The sequence below is a fragment of the Cricetulus griseus genome, assembly GCF_003668045.3.
Source record: "Cricetulus griseus strain 17A/GY chromosome 1 unlocalized genomic scaffold, alternate assembly CriGri-PICRH-1.0 chr1_1, whole genome shotgun sequence".
In the NCBI taxonomy this organism is placed as follows: domain Eukaryota; kingdom Metazoa; phylum Chordata; class Mammalia; order Rodentia; family Cricetidae; genus Cricetulus; species Cricetulus griseus.
Genome location: NW_023276807.1, coordinates 121,090,862 through 121,113,895, shown reverse-complemented (window position 1 = coordinate 121,113,895; position 23,034 = coordinate 121,090,862). Strand labels below are relative to the sequence as shown.

Genomic DNA, 23,034 nt, shown 5'->3' with positions numbered 1-23,034 from the left:
AACAAGAAAACAAAATGAGGAAAACCTATAACCACTGCTAAACTTACAGCACACAATAGGTAAAGAGAATTACCTCCTAGCATCTCTATATAATGGAATGCAAATTGCTTGATTCATCGATCTTCCAATTACATCCTATATAAAGTAAGATTTAAAAACAAATTATCAAGGATGGGGATGCAGCTTATTGATAAGAATGTCTAGCCAGCATGCTGAAAATGCTAGGTTTGACTCTGATCCCACCCCACCCCCAACATGAGACAAAAAGGGAAAAGAAAAAAAGACATAATTATTGCAATTATATACAGATATACTCTACAGAAAATGTGACTATCACTATTAAAGTTTGGTTAAAAAAAAAACAAAAAACCCTGTCATTAAACCTTAAGGTAAGAAACCTTAATGACAGGTGGGAAAGAAAAGAGAGAATTTTACAAGCAGCTGGCAATGATATACAGGCAACATGAAAGCCCACCCCTCACTAGATTCTCAACATCCCTCAGTCAGCAGTGAAAACAGGACATGCCAGCTCTAGAACTAAAACTTCAAAAGAAATTAAGCCTTCTTCTGTGAACAAATTCCTAAAGATCCCAACACTTTCACTAACACATTTTAAAAATTCATGTAAGGAGTTAGCAAGAAGAACCACAAGAAACTGCCCATTTTTATAATAAGAACAGCTATATATTATGGTAATTTATATAAGTGGGCCAGATACTGCAGTTTTTCTCACTCCCACATAGAGACATGCATTTCTTTCAGACTTACTGCCGGCTTTTGCAAACACTGATCAATAATGTTCTCCATTCGCCTTTTCACAAAATGCAATGATTTTCGAGGGTAATAAGGAAACAGCAAAGGACTTTCTGGTTTCAAACAAAAACAGAAACAAAGCCCAAAACAAGCTATAGTAAAGCAGTAATCAGGAAAAAACAGAACCAGCCCAGTGTATCTCATGATAGAATTATGAATATATATATATATATGTCAATCATTAAGATCGAGTACAGCATCTGCATGCCATCACTCTCCCTGCCAGCTACTAAACCCACCTCTCTCCTCACCAAGCCCAACTGCATTTCTGCTGGTCTAATAAGGAAGGAACGCAGCTTACTTTGCTCTGTGGTGACAAGCGACAGCCAATGTTATCTTAAAAAGTATGATACTAAGATACTAAAACAGAAATGATAAATAAGAAACTGCTCTAAACAAATACCTTGTCTTTTTTTTTTTTTTTTTAACTTTTAAAAGACTACTTTATCAGTAGAAAGTGATATATGGCCCAGCTGTGGTGGCGCACTTTCACTTCCAGCACCCAGGAGGCAGAGACAGGAGGATCCCTGAGTTTGAGGCCAGCCTGGTCTACAAAAAGAGTTCCAGGACAGCCTAGACTATTACACAGAGAAACCCTGTCTCAAAAACCAAAACAAACAAACAAACAAAACCAAAAAAAATGATATATGATATAGCATTTTCTCCTTCTTGTTCTGCAAAATGTCTGATATTTATTTTTTAAATTACACCTACATGTATGATTCTGTACATGTGAGTGCTAGTGCTTGCATCATCAGATTAACTCCATCAGAGCTGGAGTTACAGGCAGTTGTGAGCCCTGGTGTGGGTGCTGGGAGCCAAACTGAGGTCCTCTTTGAGTTTCTTAACTGCGGGAACTATATCCTCAGCCCAATTCTGTTGTTAATGTTGCTTACAATACTGTATAAAGTAAGTATGCATTACATTTTCCAATTTAAAGATCAAACAAAACAGGGTTAGCAGGCTCAGACAACTGCCTGGAATAAAAACGACTTCCTAGAGCTATGAATAGAATCTAACTCTGAAGGCTCGTTCTTCAACAACTCTGCAGGTATCCCTTACACACAGTACCTTACACCCTGGCTACACGGGTAAATTGTATTTTAAACATTAGTCTATTAAGCTCCCAACAGAGCATGGTATGAGAGAAAGGCATCTGATCATTGTCTCCATTTCTAGAACAGTTCCCCCAAAGGCTTCTAGTTTGCTGAGGTCACTATGGAAGGCTCCTCTACTACCTCAGAATAGGGCACACTGATCAGAAGCTGTACTTTCAACTTATCTGCCAACTCCCGGGGGAGGGGAAATGGGACGGATGTTGAGTTCAGTCACCAATGGCATAACATCTCTATCAAAGAAACCCATATGCTGAGGGGCCTACAGAAACCCCAAACTGGTGAACACAGAGTGCTAGGAGGACCTAGAGTCTCTGACTTCTCCTCCACACCTATTCCATACACCTTCTGCTTGGCTGCTCCTAAGCTGTAGTTTTTTTAGTAAGCAAGTTAGGAAACCCGAGTTTTTCCAAGTTGAAGAGAGGAAGGTAGGTAAACTACCTGCATCCTGCCAGGCAGAGGCACAGGCAACCTAGGGCCTGACTTTTTGGGGAAATCTGGTGGGGATATTAAGCTCTCACTATTACAGACTTTGACACTCACTTGAGTTTATAGTGTCATACTGAAGTGAACATCAGAACCCTCAGGTGGAATTGTCATGAAATGGCTGGTATCATGAAAAGAAAATACATCTATCTCATTTGGTGTCACACAGTAGTTTCTATCCATCATGAGAGTATCACACCCTATTTGTCATTTTGCTGTCTCTTCAATCAAAGACAACAGGCATTAAAAAAAAACAAAAAAAACAAAGAAGTCAGAACATTCAGCACGTCTGCACTCCACTACCAACTGGTGCACTAAGGACCTGGCCCCAACTGACTATTAATAAGCTCGTGAGGTACCTTTCAGGTGGCTGCTGTTTTGGAGGAAGTCATACCACTGGTTTCCTTCTGTGTTAGGGGGTGACACAAGGTCGTCGTCTTCATCTTTCAAATACTGTAAGTAAGAGTTGACCATTGAAATTCAGTAAAGAATGAAGCTTCACAAATCACTTGTTTTCTGTTTAGTACATTGTTGTGCTTTACTGCCACATTCTTTGCAAGTTCATTGTTGAAAGTGAGGGGAAGCCAAGTGGTGGAGGTGCACACCTTTAATCCCAGCACTCACGAGGCAGAGGCATGCAATCTCTGAGTTCAAGGCCAGTCTGGTCTACCAAGTGAATTTCAGGACAGACAGAGATATACAGAGAAACGTTGTCCTAAAAAAAAAAAGTAGAACAAAAGTCTGCTAAATGCCAAGCAAACAAACTATAAATGGTTAGAAAGGACAGAATGAAGTTGGTATAGAGATCACAAACTGAGTTTAAGTTTGTGCTTCATTTCCATGAGCACATTTAAGTAATTATAAACTAGGTGCCAGCTATCAGTGTACTCTAGAGTATGGCCACAGACCCTCCTGGTAGTTCTCAAGACACTTCCAGGGATCCAACAGATGGACAGCAGCTTGATAACAATCCCAAGATCACGTGTCCTTTTCATTGTCTTGGCATTTGTACTGGTGGTGTCTACACCAAGAATCAAGGTAGTGGCCTCGATCAGATGGGCATTCACTGCAGTTCCCAGCCCCACATATTCGTTGTTTTAAATCTCAACCTCTAAGTTCAGATCTTTAATATTCTGTGTGACAGAAATGGGAAGAAGGTAGATGACACTTTTGCTGAACATGAAAGTTACCCTTCAGAGAGGCACTTGTGGAACTGTTTTAGTTTTAAGTTAGACAAGACACTTTTTAAGATATGGAATTGCAGGGACTGGAAAGATGGCTCAGCAGTTAAGAGCACTGACTGTTCTTCCAGAGGACCTGGGTTCAACTCCCCAAACCACATGGCAGCTTACAACTTTCTGTAACTCTAGTTCCAGGGGACCTGATACCTTCACCCTAATGCATATAAAATAAAGGTTAAATAAATTGGGCTGGAGAGATGGCTCAGAGGTTAAGAGCACCGACTGCTCTTCCAGAGTTCCTGAGTTCAATTCCCAGCAACCACATGTTGGCTCACAACCATCTGTTATGAGATCCGGTGCCCTCTTCTGGTGTGCAGATATACATGGAAGCAGAATGTTGTATACATATTAAATAAAATCTTAAAAAAAAAAAAGGTTAAATAAATTACAAAAACAAAAAAAGCAGGAGAAAAAAAAAGGTCCCACACTGTCTAGGGTCTTCTTGGAAAAAAAAAATATATAGAATGGCATCTTTACTTGAAAAAGTAGCTGGAAGAAAAACTATTCATCTTGGGTATTAGGAAGATAGCTTCTGGAAAATAAAGTGAGCCTGTCACTCTGAGTCAAACAACCAATATGACATTTAAACTCCCAGCTGGGTGTGATGTCACAGACATATAATTCAAGCAGGAAGACTGCAGGATCAAGGCAAGACAAGGGTTCTTGGTAAGCTTTTGTCTCAAGAAAGAAGCAAAGTTTTAAGCAAGAATTAAAAGTCAAGAATTTGTACCCGCCATTGCTATGTCTGCCAGCTCCAGTATTAAAGAGTTGTCTGACTAGGTTTGTGACCAATGAAATAGAATTTCTGAAAACTTACTAAGATGTCAGCACTTCAGAGATCTATGGCCTCACAGAACCAATTATACAAAAATACCAACACACGATTTTGTACAGCCACACATGGATAAAAGATTATTCCCCAATAAGGAAGATGAACAACTTCATGATTAAGCAATGGACAGTTCACTGATAGAATCTCAGACTCCTCACTAACACTTGTTGGGGTTGGCATTATCAAAAAGATACAGACAAAACCGTCATACTGCTGTCCCTCCCAATAACAAGCAAGTATGCATCCAGACATCCTCGAACTTCGTTAACCAAATCAGCACATCAGAGCAAAGACTGTGAATGGGGACCTAAACTGTCTTCTACTGGCTGGGCAGCGATTCAACTTGCTAACACATAAAGCAATGCCAGGTCACTGTAAATTTCCTTTAAAACATTAATGACATTAATTAATGAATGAATAAATACTTTTTACAATAACAATAATATCCACATGTGACAATTAACACTTGACTTAAAAGTGCTTGGGGTCCTCAATAACTTCAGAATATAAAAGGGCTCTGAGTCAAATATTTTAGTAACATTTATCGTTGGTCATTTTACTAAAAAGGCAGACCTGCAATACAGTTGATAGTAAATTACCATAAACTGGATAATACAGATTAACACTAAGTTTTAAAATTTTATTCTAATTAAAATATAATAGCATTTCACCCCTTCCCTTTTCTCCCTCTGAGCCATCCTAAGTCCTCTCCCTCCAGTCCTTCCTATGTCCTCCCACTGAAATTAACACTATTCAGTCTAAAAGTTAATTCTTAAAATCAAACAAGTTTAATCCAATGTCCATACCTGACCAACTCTTTCAACATTAAAGTATTTTCCTTTCCGATTATAAAGGTCTGGAGCCTGGAAGATAAGCACAGGTTACTTCTAAAGTTAGTATGAAATAAAAAGAAAACAATCTTAAATTTAAACAAAAATATGTTTTGGGGTTTGCTTTTTTTTTTTGGTTTTTCAAGACAGGGTTTCTCTGAGTAGCTTTGGAGCCTATCCTGGCACTCGCTCTGGAGACCAGGCTAGCCTTGACCTCACAGAGATCTGCCTGCCTCTGCCTCCTGAGTGAAAAATATGTATTTTACAAGAAAGCTATTGCTGTAGCTACTCTTTTAAAGATTGTGAGACACACATAAAGAGAAGCAGACTAAGTTTGCTAAGTACAACCACTGATTAGCTCAACAGTATTTTAAAAAAAAATAGCTAAGATCCTCAACTAAATTGGATTAAATGCAATTACCTCTTACCACTGCTGAGGGTTAGTGAAATCATTCTCAAAATCTACAGAAATATAAATTTCTTACCTCATTGAAATGTTCAGTGAGAAATTCAGCAACAAATGTTATATCCTTCTGAGTCATCTATAACAAAATGAGACAAAGAAAACAAATCAAGAAAGTGCCCCAATATGTGCCCCTACAGAACACACAGTTCAGAGTAGGGGTCACACAGGCCACACACACAGGCTTTTAAGGAAGTTAAAGTAGGGACTACACGAATGCTCTGTCACAAGTCACAGAGCTTTATGAAACAGATATTAGAAAGTTAGTACTGTGATGTGAGATTTTTAAAAAAAAGATATAAAACACAAAAAGCTAAAAAAAAAAAAAAAAAAGCTGGGCAATGGTGGCGTACACTTTTAATCCCAGCACTCAGGAGGCAGAGGATCTCTTAAGTTTAAGGCCAGCCTGGTCTACAGAGTGAGCCCCAGGACAGCCCAAGGTTATACAGAGAAACCCTGTTATAAATGCTGTGTAAACACACTTTTTTACAGTACTATTTAGGGAATAGTGAAAGAAAATAGCTTTCATATGCTCAGTACTAACTCTTTTCTTGAATATGCTGATGTGGACACGCAGGGCTGCCGAAGCCCCTATACACTACCTTGTTCAGCTCAGGAAGCACATGGTCTTCTGTCATTCTCAGCATTGCTGGAAAGAAAAAGGTTTTTAAATTATCTGTAAAGGCCACCAGAAACACAATTTTAATTACAGACATATTTCAAAGGCTAAATGTGTTTTACTGGACTAAATCTCTTATTTTGAAAAGTTTCTTTTCACTAAGGAAAACATATTTCTCCCAAAAAATTAAACCATAAAGAACTTAAAGCTTGAGCTGGAGAGATGGCTCAGAGGTTAAAAGCCCTGGTTGCTCTTCCAGATGTCCTGAGTTAATTCCCAGCAACCACATGGTGGCTCACAGCCATCTATAATGAGATCTGGTGCCCTCTTCTGGCATGAAAACAAAACACTGTAGACATAATAAATACATAAATCTTGAAGAAAAAAAAAAAAAAAGCTTAAAGCTGATTAGCTGATTAGCACTCAACTTACCTACATATAGCCACCGAAAAAATGCCTTGAAGTTTTTCATACTACTATCTATAACTCTAAAAAGGTAAGAAATAAATGAGAAAGTTTATCATGTGCAGTTCACATATCATTGTTCAACTGTCATGAAATACAATACACCTTACTGTTGTATTTTATCCTGTCAGGATGACATTTAAGCACCTAGAACAGCAATTTACAAATTAAACATATCTGTAAAAATATTTTTAAAAGGCAAAGTAGCGCTTTTAAATAATAAAACAAGCAATTTAGATTATAACTGTTTCTAACTGTTGTGCTACAAGCTATACAACAGTCTCGTTCAGTATTTGGAAACAAATCAGGAAGAAATGTTTTCAACATTATTTTCAGTTAAAAACAGTTATTTATTGGCCAGTAATAAGAAAAACATTAACTCCAAGGAAATCACCATTACAAATTTGTATGATGTCACCACCTCTAACATCAACAGACATGTTAAGCTGATTTTTGAGTCTGACAATAAATGAGATCTCTCAAAAATTGAATTTCCCTAGGCATTACATACATGTATCACCAAATTTAGTATTATAAATCTTTATCTGAAAGAAACCACTTCTGAGTTCAAGATTACATCCATGAGGGAATTACCCTAAGCATGTAACTCTGGGACTGTTCATTCCCATCTTTCAAACTCTGACCCAGTACTAAGCTGCCTATCATCCCTGAAGTGAATTAGTATCTGTGATGGTTTGTGCTAATCAACAAGACACAATGCACAACCACTAGGAAGAGTCTCCAAGAGGGAGCATTTAGATAAAGTTGGCCTTCGGGCTTGGCTGTGAGGGATCACCTTGATTGTGTTAACTGATGTGGGAAGACCCAACCCACTATAAGCAGCACCATTCCCTGGGCCTGAGTCCTGAGCTAATTAGGAGTGGAAAATGAATAGAAAGCACTCATGCATTCATTTCTCTCTACTCCTGAACGTGGATGTGAAGTAACTAGCTGTTTGAAGTTTCTGCTTCCTTGACTTCTCTGTTACAATGAACTGTAACATAACCTCTCTCCCCCAAGCTGCTTTTTGTTAGGGCATTCTATCACAACAGGAATTAAACTAAGCCAATATCTTACTTTCTGTATAAAGAAACTTGGCAGAAGACTATAAAATCTCTCACAAATTATAAAGCAATGTAACAAAAAACTTTCGCAGCAACAATGAAAACACAAAGTTTCTTTGTCTATTTCCAACAACTAAATTCCACCCCAGGCAATCAGCCTACAATCAAAATGTTCATTGCCTTGGCTTCTCCATCTGTAAGCTATTATAATAATGCTACAATTATGGGCTGGAGAGATGGCTCAGCAGTTAAGAGCACTGACTACTCTTCCAGAGGTCCTGAATTCAATACCCAGCAACCACATGGTGTCTCACAACCACCTTGAATGAGATCTGGTGCTGTCTGCTGGCATGCAGGCAGAAGACTGTATACATAATAAATAAAATCTTAAAAAAAAAATGCTACAATTTACTTACTTGAAAGAAACAAGTAGTTTACCTATCTTCAATTTTTATATTGAAAAGCCATTGCAGAAAGCTTAATATTTTATATGTGTTCTCAGCTAATATGGTGAATCACAAAATACTTCAAATAGAAAAAAAAGTACAATGTCATTTTACCCATTTGTTTTCTGAGCATTAGTGTCTACACTTTCTATGTTCTGATGCCACATTAAAGGGACAGTGGGTGATGAAGGCAATAAGGATTATAAACTCACAAACATAAAAAAGAAGATATGAAAACAAATTGAGACTACCAAGGACTGGTGAGTGCAGAGCTCAGCAGCAAGGGTCAAGTGCATATGGGGAATAGAGCTGGAGGCCAGCAGAGACCAAGAGAAACCATGAGGAGGATCGAGAAGTGGCTCAGGCTTAGAAACATGGCCACTGAAGCACCTGATCCTCAACCACACCTGATACACGAGGCGTTCTTAGGATACTCAAACCCAAACTGAACTAAAGTCCTGTATCAATGCTGAAGTCCTGGTAAATGTATTCCAATATGCAGGAAAATATTTATATTCTTAGAAAATACATGCAAATGTCTTCTAAGAAAAAGGCACAAAATATACACAATATACTCAAGTGTCTATGAAGAATAACTACTAGGTAGGATATAAGAAATGTAAGAAAATAATTAAGGACAATAAATTAGTCATACCAGTTAGTGTCTGCCCCTGCCTAGCTACAGTCTATTTTCAACACTATGTAGCAAAGGATCGTTATAAAACCAAGTATTACCCTGTGGCTCCTAATTCTCCAAGAGCCTCTCAAACACACAGAGAAAAGGTCTGCCTTCTACGCTGCCTGTGGGTTCTACATAAACAGTCCACCCTCCCTTGCTCCTCTCCATTCATTCATTCCACATTTTGAACTTATTCAATTTACTTTGACTACACTACCCCTTGAAGTTCCTTGACCATGCCAAATAAGTTCCAAACATCAACACGACTCCCTCTCCCTTCCTACCTCCCCCTAACTCCATCTTCTCCATAAGGCTTCCCACAATTGTGTTCATACTGGAGGGGGCTCGTTGCAGGACTCCTTTTCCATACCAGTGTAGGTGCTTCAATGAGAATGGTCCCCATAGACTCATGTTTGAATACTTGGTCCCTGTGTGATGGAACTGTTTGGGAAGGATTAGAAGGTATGGCCTTGTTGGTGTTTGTCACTGAGGGCAGGCTTTGAGGTTTCAAAAGACTCCTGCCATTCCTAATGTGCTTTCAGATCAAGATGTGAGCTCTCAGTTGTTCCTGCCATCAGGCTTTTATTTTCCCATTACGGACTCTAACCATCTGGAACCATAAGCCCAATTAAACACTTTCTTTTCTAAGTTTCTTTGGTCATGGTATTTTATCACAGCAACAGAAAAGCAACAAAAAACACCAGGATATCCACACCCAAAGATGTGTAATGTTTGCATATAAGTGATCATCTCTAGAGCAGGTACAATGTCTATTATAATGTAAACAAGTGTTGTGTAAATAGCTAGCTGTCCTTTTGTATTATTCGGGGAATAATGACAAAGGGAAAAGTCTGTATATATAATAAAGATACAATGTCCTTTCCCGAATATTTTTGACCTGTAGAATCATGTATATGAGAGTCTCTCTGCATAACCACATCTTACACTCTGCCTGGTTTATATATAACTACTGACCTACATTCATTTCAATTATCTGTTGGTTTATTATCTGTCTTACCACATTATAATCTAAGCCTCATTATAATCCAAGCTTTTATAACCAAAAGAGGGCAGAGACTTTTATCAATTTTTGTCAATGCTGTATACTGCTTCAAGAATGTCTTTAAAACACAGCCAAGACTTCCAAGTGGAAGGATACATCCATCCATATTCCTGGTACTCAGGAGGCAGAGGCAGGAGCATCATGAGCTCAAGGCCAGCCTGGGCTACATAGGTTGTTCAAGATCAATCCAGGCTATATAATAACACCCTGTCCAAAAAAAAAAAAAAGGCAAAAAAAAAATATAGTTAAATGTTCAATAAATGACATTTGGATGAGTGGCAGAATTGGACAATTAAGCATGAAATTACTTCAGAAAATAAACTACAAAGTTAAAAATTATGAGGGAAAAATTAGAGACATTAAAGAAAAAAAACTATTAAGTTGACTATCTGTCTGAACAGATTTCTAGAAGACAACTTCAGTTAAGGGAAGAAAAGAAATCACTAGAATAAGTTAGCAGGATTAAAGTTTTGATAGTTCTTTCATATCAGCACAACAAACAGAAAGACCCACATCAAGAAATGCTACTGTGAAACCTCAAGATGTCAGGGACTAAGACTACTATTTGTACAATGAAATAAAAAATATCCTTCAAAGTCACGAGAAGCAAGAGACTGCTGCGTACCAGCAATAAAATCCCTAAAAGCAATGGAGGAAGGCTGTAAAAATTCTAGGAGAAATTATTTCACCTTAAGATCCTAAGTCCTACCAAAATCATCAATTTTGTAAAAGGGTAGGAAAAAGACAGGGGAAATGTAACTTCCACGTCTACTTTCTGAGTATGTTACTATAGGATGTGCTTCAGGAAAGAATAATTAAGGCAAGGATCAGAGGTGATCCTGAAGCCTGTCTAATAAGGAAAGCAACAGAGACAATGTCTCTGCAAACAGCCAGGCAGGGAGCAAAGCATGAAGCACAGAACTAATGGTGCAGGGTGAAAGGACACCTGTACGACAGAGGAATGATAGGATGGCGCAGCACCCTTTAGAGAAACCAGGGAAGGCTGTGCTAGAGACAGTGTAGACAGAAAACAAGAAAGCTTGCAGGGGGATGGAAAACACTGTGACTGCAGTGCTTGTCAGGCTGAGAGGAGGACTGTAAGTTTCAGGCCAGCCTGGGAACACAAGAAGACCCTGCCCACAAAACAACACAACAAAACAAGACAAGAAGGTCAACAGTGTTCAGGAAAATCAAGACAAACAAAAACAATGAAAATTGGTAGGTACAAGAAATAAAACATAACTGTGGTCTAGAATGAAGTAAAGGAAGTAAACACAGAAAGAGACCCAGAAGTTAGAACGTTGCGAAGATGACTTGGGATGAGAGTCAAGGGAACGGGAAATAAAATTTTTCTTTAAATGATCTCTGTGCTACTGGCATAATTCTGATTAAAAATTATCTTAGGAGAATCAGGTCAACTTGGTACATTCTTATTTAAGTAAGTAAATATCCTCACATCTAGGCTCCTCAGTAACCCATTACTTACTGGAGAAGTTCGTTTGCCTTGAGGATGAAAGAGCCCACAGCAGTAATGGCGTCTAAAGAAAAAACAAACAAACGTCACTTGTTGAGTAAGTGAACTGTACCTAATGTAGTCTACTGGGAAATTCAGTCGGTACCTTCAATGCCTGTAGCATCCAGTCCTAGAGGTTCATATTTTTGTTTCCACGAAGCCATTCCTTTAAGTTCACTCAAATGATACAGTAAAGACTCGGACCCACTAACAAAGAACAGAGATAAGTAGCATTACCATCACCAAGGTCAGCAATCACCTGCTGAATACTGCTTCATTTCAGAAATAAAACCAAAAATATCTTAACAATCTTTCTACAGGAAAGAATTATTTCCCCACTCTATTTCTAAGAACTAGAAGAATCATTTGTTCATCATGACAACTGAGATGAAAAGACAAAATCACCAGATTAGATTCTCTAATATGATCAGACTACGTATGTCCCATGCTGGTCAAGCTCTCTACCAACTGATCTGCACCTCTAGTCCTAATCCTGGCACTTCATTCATATGGACATTTGTTCAACAACAGACACTTTTGTTTAAATGACAGGCTCTTACTATGTAGCCCAGACTGGCCTGGAATTATGCAAACTAGGCTGGCCTCCAACTCACAGAAATTTACCTGCTTCTACCTCCTGGGTGCTGAGACTAAAGGCGTGTGACACCAGTCTGTCCTTACAAATGTCAGACATTAGATACTGAGGACACAGTGGAAAGCAATGGTAAGATCCTCACAGTACTTAGTGTAATAGGCAAAGATGGTCTCAAGTCACGTAGCACATCTTCTTAACTACCCTAAGGGTCTTGAGGAAAATGAACAGGTGAAACAGAAGACCCTGATCTACTCCAGAAACTGCTGAAGGCTTTTCTGAAGGAACAAATGGAGCCAAGAGCTAAAGAACTCAAGTAAAGGGAAGGTGGGAGTGTTCTAAAAAAGGTTACATAAAAATCTAAGTGGAACTAGGGATATAATTCAATAACAGAGTATTTACCAAACATGCCTAAGACCCTGGATTCTATTTCAAGCACCATTATAAATAAATGAACAAACAATCAAAGGAAAGATATTTATTTTAAAAAGAGGGGGAAAAAGCCTTGGGTGGTAAACCAAAAGACTCCTAGTATAGGTAAAGCAGAGAGGCAGGCATGCTCAAGGCCCTGAAAAGGCCTTGCTTCTAAGAGCAAAGCAAACGTAGTGCAAGTTTTTAAGTTACATTAGACTCAATAGGGAAAGCGAAGTCAATAGACAGTGTGGTATGGAATAGACCAATGCAGAAGGTACTCATGGACCTCAGGGGACTGTGGGTGTGTCTAGGTACCTCATGGTGAGAGCTATCAAAACAAAAAAAAAACGACTCAATAGCATCTTACAAACTGTTTCATTCAAGTTGCTATGCACAGAAACAGCAGGAGGCCTGGAAAACTCAGGAGCAAGCCTTGGCCTAATATTGAGGAACACTGGGCCAGCCACATAACTAACTCTTGTGTGAAATGGAGATAACAAGAACAAACTGCCAAGATATTAAATGAAAAAATGCACAACATATTAGAAGCTATGTGGCCTATTTCATAGATATTTGAGAAAAAAAAAGCCCAAATGGAGTCCAGCTGGTTAAAAGATATTGTAAAACTATTTCATCAAAATAAAATAAAATAAAATAAAAAAGAATTGTCATCACTGACTTGAATCTTGGGTGTGCCAAGTTCCCTAAAATGCCAATCCAAATAGTAGAAAGGCTTGAAAAGGGAATGTCAGACAATGAAGAGAAGGAAGCAGAAAGTCATGTATGTATGAATGCAATATCAAAAAATTCTACATCACTTCCATACCTCTGTAAGTGACTTATAACCAATTTTTGTATACTGGAATATGATGACTCTATAGACTGGCCAAGCTTTTTTAAGCCCTAATTAAGAGAAGAAAATACATTTAGCATGTAACAGAACACTATATGTCATTCCAAAAAAGAAAAAAACTTTAAGAATGCGTTAACAACAATTTAAACATATACACTTTAACAGCACCTTCACTGTTAACTGGTTCATCAGGAGAGTCTGAAGTTCAGCACTAGAACAAAAAAAGGAAGTATTTTAGTAACTTCTCCATTCAAACTCTGGATGTACCATTTAAAACTTAAATTTCAAAGTACAAACATGATTTTGGAACAAAATAAACATGAAGAAATAGCACCTGTCAAGGTAAGGATTTTGTTTTTTTTTCACAAAGAGACAGAAATGACACAGCAGAATCCAGAAACAAATGAACTATATACTTCCAAACATCCAGAAGGGGTTATACTAATTATCACCCTGGACAGTTATCTACCCAAGGTATAAGGAAGGAAAAGATTAGCTTGGCTACATAAAGGTTCTGAGACATTTATACATTCAATATACATATATACAAACAAAATTATCACATTTATATAAAAGTTCATGGGAAAATCTTAAAAATTCACACATTTTTTGGGGGGTCCTTATACCAGAATTTTGTATTTTATTTTTAGAGAGGAAATATTTCTGAAATAATTACTGTCAGAAGAATACAGCAGAAAGAGTCAGATCAAGAGCACCTAATGTACACTCACCTGGCTTTCCCCCACAACAATAAGTGCATGAACTCATCCTGCACTGATGTCGTGGTAGTTTTTTCCTAGACAACATGAAAACAAATATGTGATACATATTTTATGCATAACAGGAATATAATCTTCTTCCTTTGCTTCAACCTTTCCTCAGATATTAAACTCATCACCTGGGCATCAGGACTGGAGATGGCCAGTCCCCTAACACCTACCCTTTTTCCCCACCCCTCCTGCTTCATCCCACAGTCCTGCCCCACCCAACTGTATCAAAGGGAAGAGAGTCTGCCATGGTTTGAATGTGGTTTGTCCCCCAAGAGTTCATGGACTGGAGGCTTGTCCTCAGTGTGATGACATTTAAATTGGGGTAAGTAGGTAAGCAGGTAAGGATGGAAGGTGGCTAAGTCATTAGGAAGAAATGAAGGTGATACCCAGAGGACCCTGGTAAGTTCTTCCTAGAGTGACTGTTAGGAAGAGACTACCCAATCATACTGCATGGTTTCCTTTGTTAGTGTGACCCATTACACATGCACATGGCTCTGGCAAGCCTCACCCTTCTCCCCCATTCCCTCTGCCTTGCTAAAAACCATTAAATTGCCTTCCTAAAGCTAGCCACCAAGGTCCATTCCCTTGTTTGGCCACTTCTTCCTCCCGAGGTTGACTACCAAGTTCCAGCTATCAAAGTATTAGTCTAGTAATCAAAGTCCTCTATGTCTCACCTAATTAACATGTTCAATTAAAATTAAACACCTCATCCTAAAAGGGGGTTTTCCCTTTTACCTTCATAAACCACCATTTTCCTACATGCTGTGTCTGTCTCCTCTCTATCCAGAGGCAGTCCTTTGTCCCCCCTCCAGGACAAATACCACTTTCCCCTCTCCCTTGTTCCCTTCCCCTTCTCCCTCCTCCTGTTTCCTGTCTTTGACCCTTATGCCCCCTGCCCTCTGTCCCTCTGAGAACTTGGTCTTGGGAGTCCTAGACAATACTGACCCTTTCAGCCACCTGGCACGAACCTTCCTCAGTATCTGGAGAACAAATGATGCTACAGAACCCTGAACTTTCAGAATCTAAAACTATAAGTTAATAAACATCTTTTCTTGACATATTACTGTTGTGTGATATTTTGATTGTGTTCTGATAAATAAAGATTTCTTGGAGTCAGCGGGCCAAGCTAGCCACTAGCTGACCACAGAGGTTTGGAAGACTGTAGAGAGAGTAAGACAGGATCTTGTCCTTATTGAGCAGAGGAATGGAAGAGGTAAAGTCACTAGTGGCTGTTCCTCTGCTTCTCTGAACTTTCTTTCAGGTTTTTACCTTGATATCTGACTCCCTATTTTTATTGATAAAGATTAATTAGATTAATGCTTCATATTACCCAGCCTCAGTACTTTGTTACCACAACAAAAAACTGACTAATACAATTGTTTTTGCACACCCCCCAAAATACTGAGGTCATATCAAGCCATCTGAAAGAAATAATGACCTTAGCCTTTTACAAATCAAAGTAATCTTTCTCCTTCTTTTTTTAAAGATTTGTTTTATTTTAAATTATGTGTGTGTGTGTGTATGTGTGTGCCCATAAGTATAGGTACCCACAGAGGACAAAGTCATCAGGTTTCTTTGAAGCTGGAGTTTCAGTTGGATATGAGCCAACCAATGTGAACTTGGCCCTCTACAAGAGGAATAAATGCTCTTAACTACTAAGGCATCTCTCTAGTCCGTCACCCTTTTTTGACACAGGGTTTCACTCTGTAGTCCTCATCAATCTTGAACTCATGGCAAACTTTCTGTCTTGTCTTTTTGAGTGTTCGATTATAGTGTGAACCACCATGCCCAGTTCTGACCCTCATATATCTCATAAAGCAAATACAGATGAATGTACTCAACATCGCCACAGGAAAGGTCAGTTATTAGTATATTACCTGCACAAACTTAGTGAGACGAGAGTCCATCTGCATCAGTATTTCTTCCCATGCTTCACACATACAAGTCAGTGACAAATTTATATACTATTAACAAAAAGAAAAATATAGTTTAAAAATATCAAAACAATTTCATTCTTCTTTGGCTAAATGCCAGAGAAATCCAGAATTTACTTTCAAGTACTCTTCTAATTTATTAAAGCTATAGGAAAAAAAGAACATGGCTAAGCTTTGATAATCACTTAGCAAATGGTCTTGTGCCTTTTATATGTTATGAATACTGCCATGTGCTGCTTTGTTCAGCTACTCAACTGTCAGACAGGTCCCCTAAGAAAATACCAACCTCTAGAATCCTTAATATCAATCAAAGTAAGAACTGAGCTAAAACAAACAAAAGATCAGTAATTATTTGTAGATGCTCAATCTGCAGACACTGTCTAACTTGGCCTATGCCTTGTTTCTAACAGAACACATCAGAAACAACACAGCTGAGCCCAAAGTCTCAAAAGTCTCTGCACCCTTAGACTTACAGTGTGGAGACTTCTGCGGCCATCACCATGTGAATGAGCATGGTCAGCTGCTCGATGAGGATGCAGAGCAGAGAGGAAGCCATTCCAGCCTTGGGACACATATCTGTTTGCATGACCAGCATCTTTAAAGTGAGCTACACCAGGCACAGATCTACAGAACCTTCTGGATCTACCTAGCCCAAACTGCTCACCTACAAAACTATGAGCTAACTGAGGATGGATTTATTATGAATAAAAGCTGAGTCATATGAAGACTCTTTTTCCACAATAATTTATCTATAAAAAAATTTAAGTTGCATTTTCATTATGAATAGGTTAGAAGATTTACAGGTCTTTCCCCTTTTCTTTTGAAAGCAGTTAACAGGATTGGACAGGTCAATTAAATTTCTACTTTTGCTTTAACAAATATTAGAAGATAGCACTCCCATTGCAGGTAGTTTTACAACATTACTTTTTCTTTATGGAAAAAGTTTTTTCTTTATGGAAAGTTAGAAGCTTCAAGTAAAATACTAACATAAAACAAGTTACAGATGCCTACCTGTAAGAGAGCTGAAATGTGAGTAAACTTTCTGGCCATCCGAGTTACTTCGGGTAAGAAGGAATATAGCAGATTGGTTTCAAGCTACAAAATAAAACAATAAAATGAGTTACAGGAGCATTTGCTTCTGTTGAAGACAATTATTCTTGTCCAGCTCAAAATCAAGCCCTTAGCTTTGAGAAGGGCCTGTATCTAACTATATACTGGAAAAACTCTTATCAGAATTCTGCCCTGTAAGCACAACATATTTTGGAAACCAGAAAGTGACTACCTCAAGATTTCCAACTGGGGCAAGGCTAAGTCACCCCTCTCTTCTGTGTAGATAGATACAGATGCAATAACCCAATATCACCATTATGAGAATATTTACTATGTCCACAGATTAATGTAAAAATTTAATGCAAGTAAAAATAACTAAAGGATATGGATTAAAATATGAATATCAGTAGTATGAGTCATATTTCAGTGAGGTTGTCATTATTTACTGTGTCTGGCCTTGGTGGGACAAATCTATGATTACAGCATTTGGGAGGTATAGGCAGGAGGAGGAAGTCAAGGTCAACTTCAGCTATATACTGTAGGGGAACCTGTAGTCAGCCCCTAAGCAGGCGTGGCTATAGGTTCCCCTACAATATACAATGAGTTGGAGGCAAGCCTAGGCTAAATGACATCTAATCTCAAAACTATGACAAAAAAACAAATCTATCACAAACCTCTCAGGGGGAAAAAAAAATCATTTTATTAGAGCTCAGATACAAACTTGTTAATCAATAGTTTCTCAGCTTCACAAAGAGCAAATGGAAACAGCCACAGTCCCAGGCTCTTTATGTTCTGAAGAGAGACTGTAGGAAGGACTGCAAATACCACACCTAAGTTCTTTTGGTCCTACTTGTGAGCGTTCAGACATACTTAGGTTAAAACACTAGTACAGCTCAGAAGAAATACTTGGGAAGACTTCTTGACAATGCGAAGCTATAATCTAAATATAGAAGCCTAGTCAGTGTCCTAGTCTATAAGATAAGTCACAGTTTAAAAGAGATTTTCCCCCATCCTGAGTGATCATTTGACACATGTGGCAATGTGCTGGCTGAGAACACAGCTAGAAGCAGAAAGCACAATTCTGCAACAACACTGAGTGAGTTCTACATTCCTCTGTGTGTCTACAGTTTTATCTGCAGATGAGGACAATAGTAGCACCTACCCATTATATTGGTGTGTTTGAAGCACTAACTACTTGTCACATATTAAGTTACCAATAAATATAAGCTTTCATTACTAGGAAAGACAAAGTCCTAAAAAAATATTCAGTATAAAGTTAAACTGGTCAAGTAACCAATTAGTTAGGCCATAGCAGACTATCAAAACAGTTTTAACTATGAAAACTAAATTGCAGTGTACAAGAGATAATATCGACTACAGTAACATTCAATATACAAGATTTAGAAATCCTAAACCAACTTTTATGTTTTACTGATTATTAGACTCTGAGTAATTAAAACCTGTAAGGGGTGGGATATGGCTCAATGGTAGAGAGCCATGCTCTCCTAGCACCAGGGACAAAATTTCTATAAACCATGTACTTGCTATGCTATAAGGTTCTAATACTCACCTGAAAATATGAAACTTCTGCTTCACCACCACTGGAAACCTCTGTGACCACTGATAATGACTTCAAATCACTCGATAAACACAGAGCAAGACAAGTACCAGCAATCTGCAAAAACAGTTATCGACATGCCCGATACATTTGCTATTACTGACAGGCTGCATCTGCTTACAACAATGGAAGCAAAAATTCACACAACTTTAAAAAGAAGAAATGCACAACCCTGGTTCCTGATATATCTATGGAGTGGCCCAAGGACATACCAACACCCTCTGTCTGCCCTCCTCCTATGAAGGGACCCACACCAAATACTGGAGAACCAACATATTCCATAGAATCTGAGCTACTCTCTCCCTTTATGAGTAAGGAGAAAGAGCTATGGAGAAAATGAAGACTTCACAACATGGGGAGACTTGGTACTGAGCTTAGGGCTGCTTCTGTGGCTGCTTTCATATATCATATATCATAAACCACCCTCTTTAACTTTTGTCCACTGCAGGGTTAAAAACCAACCAATCATAATCAAGTGGACCAATCATTCTGTAAAAGGAAAAAGCTTCACTAGTCCCACCAGTAGCTCCTGACTGCTACAAACACAAGAACACTAAATTCTATTTTATTAAAATTAACCTCACAACAATTCTGACATCAACACAAGCTGAAAACACCACCAACAAAACAAACTCAACCTGCTCTCACCTTGTTCTTTAAGTAATCAGCTGCTACTTTCTAAGAGAAGCAGAAAAACTTGAAGAACTTACCCCTGTTACTCGGGCAATTTTGAACATCCCATAAGCATAAAGCTCAATAAATCCAGAGCTTCCTCCAAGGACAAGGATGTTCAGCCTAGTTGAGAACAATGCAATATGCTGAGGCCCGACCAACAGCAGAGCTGGCTGTTTTCTTAAACCAAGACAGGAACTGCTAATCTATGCTTACAGCTGGGACTGCAACAAGCCCACTACTACTAAGGCCGGTTACTTGTATTTTGGAGGTTTTTTGTTTTTTGTTTTTTTCAAAAAGAACAACATATTCCTAACAGCCTTAAAAAATTACATGGCACCAACTGTATTTATACAGTATTTATACTGTATTTATCCTTCTGCCAGCTAACACACAGTGCCATAAGTTCTATTATGGAGGTGATTTTAAAAAAATACATTAAATAAGCTTTAAAACTTGGAAAATTCAAATTAAATCTAGTAACCCTAGTACTTTTATCCTCTTAAGATACACTATAACATTACTAAACTTTAGAAAAAAAAAAAATCAATGGCCATACAACAGACACAGCTATCTGTATGCTGTTCAGAGATATCAATGTCAATAGTGAAGTAACATTATGAAGAATCAGTTCTGAAAACTGCCCCAGATACAAAACATCAACTTCAAGAAATCAAATCAGATATTTGTAAGATTTACCTGACATCTCCCAAGAGTTTAATAATCTCATCAGAATTTTCTTCACTGAAACAAAAACATAAATTGAGTCATCCTTCAATATTATCTTTCAAATAATAAAAGACCACCTTGTTTGAAAATAAGAAAGGTATACATACCTAAATATTTTTGAGGTGTTGCTGTAACTAGAAGAAAATAGAGATAAGGTATACTCGTGAGAAATGCATAGGAAATTGGTACCATGTTAAAAGCAGAAGAGAAATGGCAGGTTCCATTTCAAAGAAATAAAACTGATACATACTTTTTCGGCAATGTGGGCAGCTTAGGCAAGAGAAGGTTGGATTCATCCTCAGCATTATAAAATGACGTTAAGACACTAAAAGAGAGGGGGAGCCAAGCATCACACAACAGCAAAGATTCAACTTCTTTTTCCATGAAAAATGCAATTAAAAAAACAAAAGGGTTCCTAGTTTTATAACTTTACGACAGAGATACAGATAAAACAAACATGGTTAGCAACCCTGTATGAGAATTTTGGGGGAATTTGGATTTTTTGCTTTGTTTTCAAAACAAACTGGCAAACTGGCCTATACACTGTACATAAAGAGGAATATCAAGAAATGATTCTTGTCACCATATGAAATATATTTGTATGTATTCAGTTTTCAGATAGACTTGAACTTATGATTTCCAAATTTTCTCTAAGAAGCCACAGTAAACAAAGTACTAATAATAATTTAAAGCATCTGAGATTATTATATCATTTAATGACTGGTTCTATGGCTTATGCAGACTTGGGGATGTGGCAGTCTGGTGGGTATATAAAACTATGCCATTAATTCTGAATAGTCTATATTTTTTCATTCCTTTTAGATTTATTTATGTGTATGTGTGTTCTGCCTGTATGAATGTATGTACACCACGTGTGCCTGGTGCCTGAGGTCAGAAGAGGGCAGCAGATCCCTAGAACTGGAGTACTGGATGGTTTTGAGACATCATGTAGATGCTGGGAACCAAACCCAGGTCCTTTGCAAGAGCAGCAAGTGTTCTTATCTGCTGAGCCATCTTTTCAGCTTCCTGAAATATCCTTCACAGCTGGGATTATAGGTGTGTACCAGCATGTATGGCTCAGGAAAATCTTTATTATATTTTTCAATTCTATGTCCAAATACAATTGGAAATAAATGGCTGAGAAAGTGAAAAAGTAGTGACCTGGAAATCATGTTTTCACCTTGGAACACACAGTGCTAGAATCCCTTAGAGATGCATTGGTTAAGTAGCAGGCATCTGGGCTGGGACAAATCATATGACATGTTTTGTTTCTCTTGCCTTCCAGAAACTCATATAACTATCTGTAATCCTTGAGCACTTCAAGATGGGTTAGTCACTTTGGCTTATATAATGAATTTCAAACCTCAGGCTAAATCCTTGTCACCTGTTTCCTTTATGTACCACTTAAGAAAGCTGTCAATTAACATTCAGGATTTATAACTTCATTTGATAGTAATTTAGTGAAAATCAAGAAGAAAAAAACAATTAGGAAAAAAGGAACTCACAGTTTCAAAAACCCTTCTGTCCCCAACACGAGCCAGTGCCATTGACACCTTGGCCCTTCTTCACTACAATCCAGGCATTTTCTTGTCTACACAGACTAGGGAGAAGCTGTTCTAGGGGACAAGGGAAAGACACAGGCCAAGGACATAGAAGGAACCTATCAGGCTGTCTGTTCCATCCTGCACTGTTCATGCCCTAATAATATCCATTAACACAGGACAAGCTCCTCACAAAACAAATGGCACACACACAAATAAATTAAATTAAATTAAAAAAACAACCATCTGTGTAGATAATTTAAACTAAAATCTGCAATGTATACACACTGAAAGCACTGACAGTCATTCCCATTCTACACAATGAAAATTTCAGCTGACAGTGCCTGAAACATGTCCACAATCCCCCAATACTGGGGAGAATGAGAGGCAGAAGGATCTCAAGTTTGAGGGGGACCTAGTCAGATAGCAAGAACATGTCTCCAAAATAACATGAAAACAAGCTCTGAAAACTTCCCAAGTTGGTTCCCCCTCCCCCACTGTGGTATTTTACCTGCTTTCCACAGTCACTTCCATCCAATGCATACAAGAAACCGGAGCCTCCACAGAGAAAGAGTGTAAGCTCTCAGGCTTTTCTACATCACACAAAATAATTTTCTTGGTATCAGCGAGAGCAAAGGCCAAAACTAAAAGAGTAAGAAAATAACCAGAATAAATTAGCATGCCATTTCAGAAAAATAAAGAGGCATTTCACTTATTGTCCAATTTTACTATTTCAAACACATTCTATTTGTCTAAAAATCCTATTTTGAGGGCCAGAAAGTTGGCTCAGCAGGTGAAAACCCTTGTCACTGGCCTGACTCCCTGAGATTAGTCCCAGGGCCCCACAGGGTGAAGGACAAACTGACTCCTACAAGCTGTCCTCTGTCTCAACACATGTGCTACAGCAAGGCAACCCACATACATCATAAGTAAATGTAATTAAAATATTTTTTTTTTAGCTTAGTAGCTTTTTTTTAGACTGTAATACAATTACATCATTTCCTCTTCCCTTTCCTCCCTCCAAACCAATCCATACACCCTTCCTTGCTCTCTTCCAAATTCATGTCCTCTTTTTTTTATTAACTGTTGTTACATAGAAACATATTCCTAAATACATAAATACAGCCTGCTCAGTCTGTATAATGTTACTTGAATGTATATTTTCAGGTCTGACCATTTGGTAATGGAGAAACAACTGTGTGCTCTTCCCTGGGGAAGACCATTATTCCTGT

The 23,034-nt window shown here is 38.2% G+C and overlaps 1 protein-coding gene across 3 annotated transcripts in view; it reads right to left on the bottom strand.

Moving 5' to 3' along the window:
* Positions 1 to 23,034, bottom strand: part of Anapc4 (anaphase promoting complex subunit 4) — a 30,867-nt gene that overhangs the window by 4,673 nt on the left and 3,160 nt on the right. For all 3 annotated transcript variants that reach the window (XM_027386954.2, XM_027386955.2, XM_027386956.2), the window contains exons 3-22: positions 22,314 to 22,446; positions 20,512 to 20,586; positions 20,369 to 20,395; positions 20,232 to 20,276; positions 19,571 to 19,655; positions 18,813 to 18,917; positions 17,204 to 17,287; positions 16,136 to 16,222; positions 14,220 to 14,284; positions 13,657 to 13,699; positions 13,462 to 13,538; positions 11,736 to 11,836; positions 11,603 to 11,654; positions 6,832 to 6,887; positions 6,383 to 6,429; positions 5,803 to 5,859; positions 5,294 to 5,350; positions 2,774 to 2,867; positions 769 to 866; positions 74 to 135 (exon numbers count right to left, since the gene is read on the bottom strand). In XM_027386954.2, coding sequence (XP_027242755.1) covers positions 74 to 135; positions 769 to 866; positions 2,774 to 2,867; positions 5,294 to 5,350; positions 5,803 to 5,859; positions 6,383 to 6,429; positions 6,832 to 6,887; positions 11,603 to 11,654; positions 11,736 to 11,836; positions 13,462 to 13,538; positions 13,657 to 13,699; positions 14,220 to 14,284; positions 16,136 to 16,222; positions 17,204 to 17,287; positions 18,813 to 18,917; positions 19,571 to 19,655; positions 20,232 to 20,276; positions 20,369 to 20,395; positions 20,512 to 20,586; positions 22,314 to 22,446 — 1,450 coding nt within the window. The remainder of the gene's footprint in view (positions 1 to 73; positions 136 to 768; positions 867 to 2,773; positions 2,868 to 5,293; positions 5,351 to 5,802; positions 5,860 to 6,382; positions 6,430 to 6,831; positions 6,888 to 11,602; positions 11,655 to 11,735; positions 11,837 to 13,461; positions 13,539 to 13,656; positions 13,700 to 14,219; positions 14,285 to 16,135; positions 16,223 to 17,203; positions 17,288 to 18,812; positions 18,918 to 19,570; positions 19,656 to 20,231; positions 20,277 to 20,368; positions 20,396 to 20,511; positions 20,587 to 22,313; positions 22,447 to 23,034) is intronic.